This window comes from Gopherus flavomarginatus, chromosome 2, assembly GCF_025201925.1.
Source record: "Gopherus flavomarginatus isolate rGopFla2 chromosome 2, rGopFla2.mat.asm, whole genome shotgun sequence".
Taxonomy (NCBI): domain Eukaryota; kingdom Metazoa; phylum Chordata; order Testudines; family Testudinidae; genus Gopherus; species Gopherus flavomarginatus.
Genome location: NC_066618.1, coordinates 18,535,982 through 18,548,858, shown reverse-complemented (window position 1 = coordinate 18,548,858; position 12,877 = coordinate 18,535,982). Strand labels below are relative to the sequence as shown.

At 41.0% G+C, this 12,877-nt stretch overlaps 1 protein-coding gene across 4 annotated transcripts in view; it reads right to left on the bottom strand.

Moving 5' to 3' along the window:
- Positions 1 to 12,877, bottom strand: part of DPP6 (dipeptidyl peptidase like 6) — a 792,069-nt gene that overhangs the window by 660,722 nt on the left and 118,470 nt on the right. The window contains exon 1 of one of the 4 annotated variants that reach the window (XM_050940406.1): positions 5,283 to 5,510. The exons of 2 other annotated variants lie outside the window; for them this stretch is intronic. In XM_050940406.1, coding sequence (XP_050796363.1) covers positions 5,283 to 5,480 — 198 coding nt within the window. In that variant the 5' untranslated portion in view covers positions 5,481 to 5,510. Of the gene's footprint in view, positions 1 to 5,282; positions 5,511 to 12,877 lie in introns of those variants that run through there. One more of the 4 variants, XM_050940411.1, reaches the window with a different exon arrangement.

Genomic DNA, 12,877 nt, shown 5'->3' with positions numbered 1-12,877 from the left:
CCAAACTGCATTTTTATTAATTTCAAGAGAAGGGCTGAACGAATCAATAGGGACCTAATCCTGCTTCCACTGAAGTTAGTGGCCTCAGTCCCATACAGGCAGCAGGATAACTCTACCTAACATCCTAGAGCCTACCATGAATAGGCTGCAGGCAAGACTATTAGAAGGCATCAAATACTGCAGAAAGAAAACTGTTGATCTGAGCTAAATAGAGATTTTTGGTAGCCATATAGACTACTTCACTATATACTGGATTTATGATCACTCCAGAATATATAAAATAGAAAATATTCATCTGTTTGGGAAAGGACTGAGCCATTTCTGACATTTAAGCTGTTCTGCAGCTCTTGCATAACCCTTTATACAAAACTGACCTTGACATTCTCTTCTGGAAAGCAATAGGTTTTTCCAACAGTAAAATAATGGATTGAAAAATAATACTTTTATTGCATGTGTTAGCAAATCTTACATATGAAGCGTTAAATATTTCCAGGGGCTGTAATATCACAGATTATTAGTGTTGGAAGGGAAGCTGAACAATAAAAAAAAAAAGTAACCTTTGATTTACTTCTCAAAGCAGCAATCTCAGATCTTTTTATCTTCTAGAATTACTATTTACATCTGAAATGATCACTTTGTAAAATAGTCTCAGTCTGAATTATCAATACTGAAAATTATAAAACTACAATATAGCTAAATTTCTTCTTTCAAAAATTAGCATCAATTTATACAACTAGGTAAATATTCAAAATACAATTGAATGAAAAGTATTCCATATTTCAAAGTAAAAATGAGAGCTATTTTATTTTGATCCAATCCTTTACTCAGGCAAAAAATCCCATTCAGTCAATAGGAGTTTCACCTGAAGAATAAATGAAAAAGGAATGTAGCATTTGGCTCTTTATACAGAAAATCTATATGACACTTCAGTAGAAAGCTTTAACACATAATTCATCATCAGGAATTTAATTTTAAAAGGATTACTGTGGTTATCATTTTAATAGTCAATGCCTTATGAAATAGATCAATATTCTGTATTACAGAGAAGTGCTCAATTTCTTATGCACTTGATTAATGCATTGTTATCATCACAGTAATTAAAAAGAACAGGGTTATACACAATCAGCATGTACATCTTACTCAGCACCTCCTGGCAGTTGCCTGCAAAAATTAAACTCATTAATCACTATGACTCCAAAGAAAAGAAAGCTTAGGAAAAATGAAAAAGCTCTATTTTATGTGGGGGGAAAAGTCTAAAGCCAACATCTAGAAAGATCTCCTGTTTACATGATAATATGGAAAGCATGAATCTCAGAGGAAAAAAAGGTGATTATATTGCCAGAACGTATATTAATATTCTGCTATTACAACTCTCTGGACTTTAGTTACATTCTTCACAGGTACTGTACCATATCCCAATAAATTAATTTGAAAAGGCACATTTATAGCAAAACTATAATGTCATCTGGGTTATGTTTACATGACCACTCATTTTTACAGTTTTAATAAAAACTGGCCAATTCAGTACTTTCACTGAAATCAATGGGAGATTGACTTGTGCAAAGAGAACTGAATCAGGGACCAAGTTTAGGGTGATACAGAAGTATAACAAAATCAAGAACAAATGTCATAAACTTATCAATATTTTACACAAGTTCTCAGGATGCCCCAAATCACTGAACATGTTTGTTTCTTTTTGGTGTGCAGAACCAGCTACCAGAATTAAATACTGTGAAGTTTAGATGCCAAAATAGCAATTGTATCCAGACAACTGTGTTATCTCATTTATAAAAGTTCACATTCCATGATGAAACTCACTCCACTCATCTGCTCCTTCATGGTGGGATGAGGAGTTTCAATTTTAATTCTGCTGTTTCCTCATTTTTAATTGTGTGAGTACAAATCAGACTCTTTGCATTGCTTCAATACAGGTTTTTGTTTCTTATTTTAAATTACATGCAAGTTTCCTCTAGTATTGAAAGTAATACATAGGAAAAGGGAAATATTGCATATAAACAACAGCATGGATTGGAAAGGCCAAACCCCTGTCTTCATCTCGGTCTTGTACAGCACTGGGGAATGTATTGATACTTAAGAAATACTTGATAATAATTGACCCATAAAAACCAATCCATGATATAGAGTGCAGAATAAATATCTTTAAGGTATAAGACCCTTATGAGCATGATTAGCCTTTTCAAAAACCTCTCAATCTGCCTGATTATTAGGCACATTATAAAACAATTTAGTGGTTTTTAAAAAGAAATTTTAGCTATATTTTTAGTTGATTACCCCCGTCTCTCCCCCCTCCCAAACACACACAAGGTGTTGTTGTTTTTTTTTATTTCCTACCTCTGACTTAGAAACTGTTGAACTGATTAATCTGAAATTTGAAAAACAAAAAATCCTCTACTGGGAAAAATATCTTGAATGTTCAGTTTTAGCCTCAGTGTGAAATTTACATCAGAGATGTAATTCTCTCAAAAGGGGTTTAGCATGCAATCACAGACAGGCTCCCCCAGATCACAAACAGCAATACCACATGCCACTACAATTCAATGGAATCGCCAGCAGTCAGTACTCTCTCTTCAGTGTTAAGTGGATTCTGCAAATATATATCACCAAATCACACAACCTTTGCACTTCATGCACCCAGTTTTGTCCTTGTACCTGCCTCACATTTTGTTTTCCCCTTAGGGATTTTATGCCAAAAGCTACAGTAATTTGTCCTGTTAAAGCCTTATTGTCACTGTCATCCAGATATTCAGCAGCCAGTTGCTGCAAAAGGAAAAAAAAACCATTCTGTTTACAACCAGTGTTCAATGGCCAAGGGCAGAAATCTGCCTGGTGTATATCTGAGCAGACTTCACAGACTGACAACAAGGCACAACAGAGCAATAAAGCCACCAGCTTCCGTTTGAATTGCTTGGTGCAAAGTGAGAGTTCTCATTCCCTGGCAGGGCTGAATCACTTCAGCACCTGGGACAGCTCCCAAAGTCACAGCTCCCTAGAGCTAATGGAGAAGTGTGTGCGCGAGCGCGCGCACGGAGGAGAGGGTGTAAAGCATAATTTGTGCCTCTGTTTCTTGGAAAAAAATATATATTTTAAAAAATTAAAAAGTTTAACACCTTAAAAGTGTCTCATTATTCCTTCCCTTAGCACAACTAGTTTCCAAAAACAAATGACGATTTACTGTACAGATCTAAACAAACCGAGGGTTGTTACTTCAACTACGTGACTATTTGGAATTCCTAGCCCAACCTGAGTCAGAAATATTCATTGCATATTTCTACAATAGTCACTCTAAAGGCAAATTGCACTACTTCCCTTCTGGTTACGTCTTAACCTTAACTAGGAAAATGATTCTCTGAGGAAATGTATGCAAAGCTTATGAATCAATTCCGTTTGCATTGCAGTTCCCAAGCTCTACCTGCCTGACATGGTACACTTAACTCTCGCAGTCAACGGCACAGTTCTTTTTCTAAAAACATACCACAAAATAAATCCCCTTGCAGTCTAGCAATGTGGTTTTGGAATTAATCTGAACTGGTTGTACACATACATAATCTATATTTGCCCCCATTTAAAGGGGGGGCTTTGCAATGCAGACTTTTGCTATACAGATCACTCTACAGATAAGACTAACTTTGGAAACGAGGGTATGTCTGGGTTTTTTTTAGAGCAGTGTCAGCAGAAATCATCTGCACATGTTAAATTCCCTTTGTTTCTAGGCTCGACGCTTTTGATGATCAGACAAACCGTTCCAGACATCTGTCCTATTGAAACCCCACAAAGAAAGGCTCCAAGCTAAATTTAAAAAAAAAATCCAGAGCATAAAAATATTCCGGAGACCAGTAACAGAAAGCAGCAATTTCGCTTTCTCCTGGCGACACCTAGAGGCCAGTGAGCTGAAGTTTCCGCTACAGGATCACATCACGGAGAGCCCCTCAGGGAGATACGGTTTCAGAATGAAAAGTTTTTAAAACAAACACTTAAAAAAGTCTTGGGTGTTTTCAGTTTGTGCGTCCCGCCACCCTCGGGAATTGTGTGTCGTGTTTAGGATGTTAGTAAGGATTTCACCAGTCACCGAGAAAAGTAAATTCATCTCCAGCTACCTACTGGCCCGTGGATTAAACAGAATGGAAATTCTGCCGGAGGATTTGAGACTTTACTTTCCCCTCTGCTAGAAAAACTTAGTCCGCTTTACCTACCACAAAAAGTCTTTATGGAAGAAAAAAACAGGGCAAAACCAAAACCCCACAACACCCTTTGCTACAGTACCCCCTCAACAGGGATTTCAAGGATTCAGACATAAAACTACGTTCTAAGTTGACACTTACAAGGGTTATTACCAGTGATTTCTATCATTAAAATTGATCACAGATCCAAACCTACCTCTGGGGAAAATACGTATTTTAATAGATAGAAATATTATTCCAAAATTGCAGTTACTTTCCCCCTTGCCGTTTACTCTCTCTTTCTCACACACACACACACACACACACACCCTTACAAATATAACAGCACGCACGGCTGAATTAGTGATGGGGAACGATCGGTTTGATTTATTGTCTGGACCTTCTTCCCGGGCCCTCCCCTTTCTAAATCCGCCCCCAAGAAATAACTAGGGACAATCGATCCAAGGTGATTTAACTCTTTCCATCCAGGAGTCCCAGCAGCAAGCCAGTGGCCTGGATGAGTCATTTGTTACTAAGGCAATATGCAAATGTGCCCCTTTGAAATCGCTACTCCCCGCAGCCGCGGCAGGAGGGAACGTGCAGGGAACGAAGTTTGCATCCAGCATGCTCCGGGGGCTCGCGTCTGATCGTGTTGTGTCATTAACTAGGAGTTTCGAGCAAAACCAAAACAAAACAAAAATGGCCGCGTCGGGTGCGAAGTTGTCCCCGGCAGGGCTCCGGAGCTGGGCAAGAAGGACAAGAGGGGCCAAAGCGGAGCCTTCTGCCCCAGGCAAAAACTTCCAGCCTCACTCGGAGGGCTCTGGGTGCAGCATACACGGGCGGTTTCCAAACGCACCCAACCCAAGCACGTTGCACAGCATCCCGACCCTCCCTACCCCACTCATTCCCAGAGACCCCAGCAGAGCGGGAGCCGAGGGGGTTTGGGGGCTTGTTTACATGGCCATTAATAAAGCACCATCGCCGGCCTTTTGCGGGAAGCGGGGCGCAGATCAGGCAGAGAGAGGGCAGCCAAGCGACCTCCGGACACACGCGAGAGAGACACTGGGACAAACAGAGCAAAACCCAAACAAGGCTGGGGCTTACATCTTCCTCCTCGGCGTCACTCCGGGGCTGGTACGGGAAGCGGACTCGGCTCTCCTGCTGGAACGGGCGGGCGGTCTGGCCGGCAGCGCTGGTCTCCTCGGTGCACTGAGCCCCCAGAAGGTGACTCGCCTCGGGTGGCGCGGGGAAAGATCGGGAAGTGTTGATCTTCCCACCGAATCGCTGGTATAGTGAAGCCATCAAGTCAATCCGGGGGGGGGGGGGGGAAGAGAAGCTCTGTGTGTGTGTGTGTGGGGGGGTTACAGCATGCTACACACAGGTGAGCTCTGCTCTTCTCCGTAGCACATCAGTGGAGCTGGCGTGGAGCGCAGAGCGGGGAGGAAGACAGCATATTTATTTCTCTCCCTTGCTTCAACAGCATTGGGCGGGGGTGGGGGGGGGGAAACGGGGAAATTAAAAAACAAAAAACAAAGACCAGGCCCCGGGAATGTTGCACCAGCCAAGGTATGCCGAACCCCAGCTAATGGCGCCGGAGAGGATCGGTATTAAATGGGGTCCGGGGGTGTGTGCATGGGCAGCCGGGGGGGCTGAGTAGATCGCCAGCTGTCAGTGCCTCCCCGGGATGGGCAGGCGTCTCCGAGGTCGCATTCCAGGAGTGCCACAGAGCGCGCGAGCGGAGCAGGCTGCAAACTGGGAAGCCTCATTCAAAGCACGTTGCACTTCTGGGGAGGAAGGGTGGGCTGCTCTCCTGCCATCTCCCTGTGGCTTTTCGGCAAAGAACTTGAAAAGGCGCAACAGACACCTGATCGCAGCCGGGGAGACAGGACCCTGCGGCTGGGAGCAGGGAGACTGACGAGGTTTCTATGCGTGAAAATCCAGCTCGGCTCACAGCAAACTCCCAGGGAGGGGGGAAAAATCAGAAGGGGAGAGAGGACGAAAGCGTCGCCTAATGCCACTGGCTGCCGAGCCTGCGAGCAAGCTGCTTCCCCAGTTTCAGTGAGCTTTGATTTCTGGCTCCAGGCAATGAGCAGCGATCCCTCTGAAACGAGCGGAGGGTGGGGGGCTTTCCAGCCCCCACCCCTACGCTCTTCACGATTTATTTTATTTAATCCAGTATATTGTGCCTCATACTATTTTTGTATTAATTCATTTTGCTGCATTAAAACGTGCTTCAGCGCCCCTCTGTGGAAATCCACCCGAACTGTGCTCCTCGGCAGAGGAGCCTGCGATAAACAAAACTGCTTGGGGTGGGGAGCGAAGACGACTGCGAGGGGCTCTCTCTCTCTCTCCCCACCCTCACCCCTGTTCAGTTATAGGGCAAAACAATACGACCTGGGCTTTGCGCGGTGTTAACTTCAAGGCTAAATGGGGCCACTAATTAATGCACTTTTACAGCTAATGGATAGAAAATGTGCACACGATTAAAGTGGGCACGGGGGTTTCTGCAATTGGTGTCCAATGTGATTACTCTGGCAGAGGGTTACAATTCCTCTTCTCTGAGCATCAGGCTCCTGAGTTTCCATAGCAACAGATGCTTAGGTTTTAAAGTCGGAGGCCAAGGAGAGAGAAAAGGAGCCAGAGTTGCAATCTCCTTCCCCTTCCTCTAGCAGAAGTCGTCTTCTTCCCTTTGATATCCAAGTGACCCAACCACTCTAAGAATTACCCCCTTTTAGACAAGCAACACCCAACATATGCTCTAACTGTCTATTCCTACATACAGATCACTCAAGCTGTTTAGAAAATCCTTTTCCCTCAGTTATAGTTCAGGAAATGAAGCCCATGGAGAAATAATTCGTTTTTTAAAACCCTTGGATCTTACTGAAACTTTTAGTGTGATTACAAAAATAAACGAGATAGATGGATGATGAGATTAACAACTTAAACCCTATAGTTTGAAGAAAAAAATTAAAAGTTGTGAAATTAACCTGCTTCTCTTCTGTTAAAACACCGTCTGATCGTAAATCACTTTATACCCAAACAAATTACATGCACTATTTTTGTCTTCAAAGTCGGGGATGGAAAGTCGTAACATTTAGATGCGAAGGAACCCTTATCTCATGGGGAGGGGGGAACACATGCAGTGCTTCCTTCCTGACTGCACTTGAAAGAAAGAAATAATCGTTTTGATCTTCAGAACTTAGATCCTGACATTTAATTAACATTAGAAGGTGAGCTCATGACTCTTAGAAGTAAAGGTCTTGGTATGCATTCTACCACAGTTACCTAAATGTAACCAATGAAACTTTCCCTAGGTCAGCAGTCTATCTGATTGATTCATGGTTCTGTCACCAGTGAACTGAACATTAGTCCAGAGTCCTTATCAGTTCCCTCATTTAAATCTCATTATGATCACTGGAAAACTGCATGAACAAGTCAGTGAACTCTCCTGGGATCTCATGACTAATTGGAACTAGTAGCAACAATCAACAACGAAAAAGGGTAACACGAAGAACCAAACTAAAAGGAAAAATAGTTTTGGGTTTTTAAAAAAAAACAAGATGGGCATAAAGGAAGCATCAAAGGCATCTATAAAAAGGCAAAAATAGCACAGAAACCATGAATGACTGTATAAAAGTGAGAAAAATAACTGATGACAGAAAAAAGAAAACATATCTAGTCTGACATAGTTTAAAAGGGAAAGATTAAGATCCTGAGCAGCCCATATAATTTCAATAGCTTTCAAGTATTTTTAAAATTCTTGACAATTAAGATCTCATGTATTCAAAGTTGGACTGTACCCACACATATAGAGCGTATATATAATTATATATCTACATACAAAACACTACATTAAAAGAGCATTCAGATTGCAAAGTCAAATACTCAAAAGTTAGGAAATAGCAGAATTAAGGCCCTGATCCTGCACCTTCTTGTGTGCAGGTGAATTTCTGTCCCCATGTGGAACCCCACTATCTTCAATGGAGTTTTTGAGGGCAGGGAAGGCTGTCTGTTCACAAGAAGTCTCAGGGTTGTGATCTAAATTGATTTAAACTCCCTTGTGTATATACATTATGATTAGGCTTGGAAGGGTTAGATTTTTATCAGTAAATGTCAGTAAACATTGATTTCACTGTACACACAAACAAAAAATATTTCCATGAATACTAACTGAAATTTACAGATAGGCAAAGTAAGAAAAAATGAAGCTTGCAAACTTATTGGACTTTAATTTATGGATATTTATTTGGTATATTTTGACATGTGATGTTGACCATTTGTGTTTAATGGTTATAAAGCTTTAACTTTTTGAATCTCAATATCTATCATCATTAAATAATTGTTGCCTAACCTCCTCTATTGTCTGACTCACCCCCCAGAAGTGTTCCCACTGTGAAAATGTATATGGACAAAAAATATAAAAATGCTTAAAAATAAACATCAATATTATCCATCACAATTATTAAAAAACTAAAAACTGAACTCTACCAAGACTAATTACGAGATCTTGTCCATGTTGCAAAGCCAGGGACAGACCCAGCACTCCCGAGTCCCAATTTAATGTCTGAAATTGAGAGTTCCCCTTTTCTTTTTTTAATTCTGTGCCTCATTCACTCTGTCCATCTGTACAATGAATGGTGTTGGTCTGTGTATGTGGTTATGTAATGAAACACTGCATCATAATATATATGCAACATTGCGGCACAGAGAGCAGGATAAATCCCCCCTCAAAAAAGGAAAAAGCACCAGCATTTAAAATGTAACATCCAAGTTGCAATAACTAACTCCTGTACAGACACTGCACAAATGTGGTTTCATTGCAGAAAAAGAGCAAATCAGCGTGGGATGTTATTTTGGTAAAGAAAGACATTTGTATTGTGAAATAAATTTAGAAGTCAAACATAAAAGCTTACAAAAATACAAATACTGAGATTGGAGGTATTTAATTAAATTAATCTCCTTCTTAAAAAATCCTCTTTCCCTAACATCCTGGGAATGTAACTAAAGACAAGAATAAGACCCTTAAAAACAAATATGATTCCTCCCAAACATCTGCTGGATGTCTAGTCTAGGATACATATTGTATACCTAATACAAATTCCTAACTAGTAACATTTCCTTTCATATAAATATATTTTAACAGAATTGCTACTGCAGAGAAAATATATTATGCTTTTAATGACATTTTAACAACTACAAGGGGACACGCAATTCTTGATTTAGTCCTAAGTGAAGCAAATGATCTGATCTAAGAGGTGAATACAGCTGAACCTGTCAATAATAACAATCAGAATGTAACTAAATTTAACATCCTTGCAGGAGGGAAAATACCCACCACTGTAGCATTTAACCCACCACAGTAGCATTTAACTTCAAAAAAGGGGAACTACACAAAAATGAGAAAGGTCATTAACAGTCACAAAAGTGAAATGCATGCAAGCTGAATGGAAACTATTTAAAAACATCAGAACTAAATGTATACCCCAAATTTAAAAAAAACAACCAAAAACAAAAAACAGTAAGAGGATCAAAAAATGCCACTGTGGCTAATCAACCAAGTAAAAGAGGTGGTTACAGGCAAAAAGACATCCTTTAAAAATTGGAAGTCACATCCTAGTGAGGAAAACAGAAAGGAGCCTAATCTCTGGCAAGTCAAGTATAACAATACAAATAAGTAGGCTTAAAAAGAATTTGAAGAGCAACTAGAAAAAGACACAAAAACTAAAACAGCAAACACAAATTTAAGTACATCAGATGCAGGAAGCTGGCCAAACAATCAGTGAGGCCACTGGATGATAGATGTGCTAAAGGAGCACTCAAGGAAGACTAGACCATTGCAGAGAAACTAAATGAATTCTCTGTATCGGTTTCCACTGCAGAGGATGTGAGGGAGATTCCCACACTGAGCTATACTTTGTAGGTGACAAATCTCAGGAACTATCCCAGATTAAAGCATCAATAGAGGTGCTTTTGGAACAAATTGATGAATTGAACAGTAATAAGCTACCAGAACCAGATGGTTCTAGAGGAACTCAGATACGAAACTGCAGAACTACTAACAGTGAAATGTAACCTATCACATAAATCAGTCTCTGTACCAGATGACTGGAGGGTAGTTAACTAACGGCGATTTTTTTTAAAGGTTGCAGAGGTGATCCTAGCAATTACAGGCCAGCAAGCCTAACTTCGGTACCAGAAAAATTAGTTCAAACTATGGTAAAGAACAGAATAATCAGACACATAGTCAAACACAATTTGTTGGGGGAAGAGTCAACATGGCTTTTGTAAAGGGAAATCATGCCTCACCAATCCATTAGATTTCTTTGAGGGAGTCAACAAACATGTGGACAGGGTGATCCAGTTGACAGTGTACTTCGAGTGTCAGAAAGCCTTTGACAAAGTCCCACACCAAAGACTCTTATGCAAAGTAAGCAGTCATGGAATAAGAGGGAATTGAAGTATTGGAAATTTAAGCTAGGACTAGTTCAGACTGCATAGACAAAGAACGAGGAGTCCTCGAGGCACCTTAGAGACTAACAAATTTATTTGGGCATACACTTTCGTGAGCTAGAACCCACTTCATCAGACCCATGGAGCGGAAAATACAGTAGCAGGTATAAATACACAGCACATGAAAGGATGGGAGTTGCCTTACCAAATGGGAGGTCAGTCTAATGAGACAATTCAATTAAAAGTAGGATACCAAGGCAGGAAAAATCCCATTTCAAGGACTGTCTCCCAAGGTCTGTGAGAGTGAGGAATCGTCCTTCAGGATAGGTTGTAGATCCTTGATGATGCACTGGAGAGGATTTAGTTGGGGGCTGTAGGTGACTGCTAGTGGCATTCTGTTACTTTCTTTGGGCCTGTCTTGTAGTAGGTGACTTCTGGGTACCCTTCTGGCTCTGTCAATTTGTTTCTTCACTTCACCAGGTGGGTACTGTGGTTTTAAGAGCACTTGATAGAGATCCTGTATGTGTTTGTCTCTATCTAAGGGATTGGAGCAAATGCAGTTGCATCTTAGAGCTTGGCTGCAGACAATGGAACATGTGATGTGGTCTGGATGAAAGCTGGAGGCATGTAGGTAAGTATAGCAGTCAGTAGATATCCAGTATAAGGTGGTGTTTATGTGATCATCATTTATTAGCACTGTAGTGTCTAGGAAGTGGACCTCTTGTGTGGACTAGTCCAGGCTGAGGTTGATAGTGGGGTGGAAATTGTTGAAATCATGGTGGAATTCCTCAAGGGCCTCCTTCCTATGGGTCCAGATGATGAAGATGTCATCAATGTAGCGCAAGTAGAGTAAGGGCATTAGGGGACGAGAGCTGAGGAAGTGTTGTTCTAAGTCAGCCATAAAAATGTTGGCATACTGTGGGGCCATGCGGGTACTCATAGCAGTCCCGCTGACTTGAAGGTATAAATTGTCCCCAAATCTGAAATAGTTGTGGGTGAGAACAAAGTCACAAAGTTCAGCCGTCAGGTTTGCCATGATAGTATCAGGGATGCTATTCCTGACGGCTTGTAGTCCATCTTTGTGTGGAATGTTCATGTAGAGAGCTTCTACATCCATAGTGGCTAGGATGGTGTTTTCTGGAAGATCACAAAAGGATTGTAGTTTCCTCAGGAAGTCAGTGGTGTCTCGATGATAGCTGGGAATGCTGGTAGCATAGGGCCTGAGGAGAGAGTCAACATAGCCAGATAATCCTGCTGTCAGGGTGCCAATGCCTGAGATGATAGGGCACCCAGGATTCCCATGTTTATGGATTTTGGGTAACAGATAGAATACCCCTGGTCAGGGCTCTAGGAGTATGTTAGTGTATATTTGTTCCTGTGCTTCTTCAGGGAATTTCTTGAGCAGATGGTGTAGTTTCTTTTGGTAATCCTCAGTGGGGTCAGAGGGTAATGGCCTGTAGAATGTGGTGTCAGAGAGTTGTCTAGCAGCCTCTCGTTCATATTCCATCTCTAAGGCACCACAAGGAATCCTTGTTGTTTTTGCTGATACAGACTAACATGGCTACCACTCAAACCTTAGACATAGTTTACTTAGGCTAATAAGATTTATGCTTATTGTGAATGGATTGTGTGAATAAGTTCTCTTTCTTCCTTGGAAGAAAAGAAAATATTTGTCATCGTATTTTCTCTCTTGGAGCACTACAGTTCATCAAAATCTTGCCTAGATGGACATTAGCTTTAGCCTAGGCTATCGCACTAGTTTTATGGCATGAGGCTAGGTGCTCTGCAAAAGTCTCATCAATAGCTCACTTGGTCAGTAGAGGGTTGTCTTCTAGTGTCATGAGACACCACAAAATTCATAGCTGTTCTTAACACAGGATCTCATTTAGCTAGAAATAACATCTCTAGCGGTATTTTTTTTAAAATTTAAATACCAACTTGCCAAGCACTAAACAGATTTTTTCCACTCCTATAAGAATTTGTTTTGCTCAGATAAAACTTTCAATTTATGAAATTGTAAGGGCCTCAGGGTTATGCCATCTATTTATTTGTGATTTTATGCCATCTAAAAAATAGAAGAGCAAAATCTCTTTTCTGTGTGGAATGAGTCCTCTGCACGAGGTTAACAATCTTCAGGAACATACTTGGTCCAGTTTTTATCTAATAGCTGTGCTGGAAAGAGCAAACAGGTGGCTCTTGGCTGACAGTATTAATGCCACTTAAACCCTACACCTAAAATTTAGGGAAAC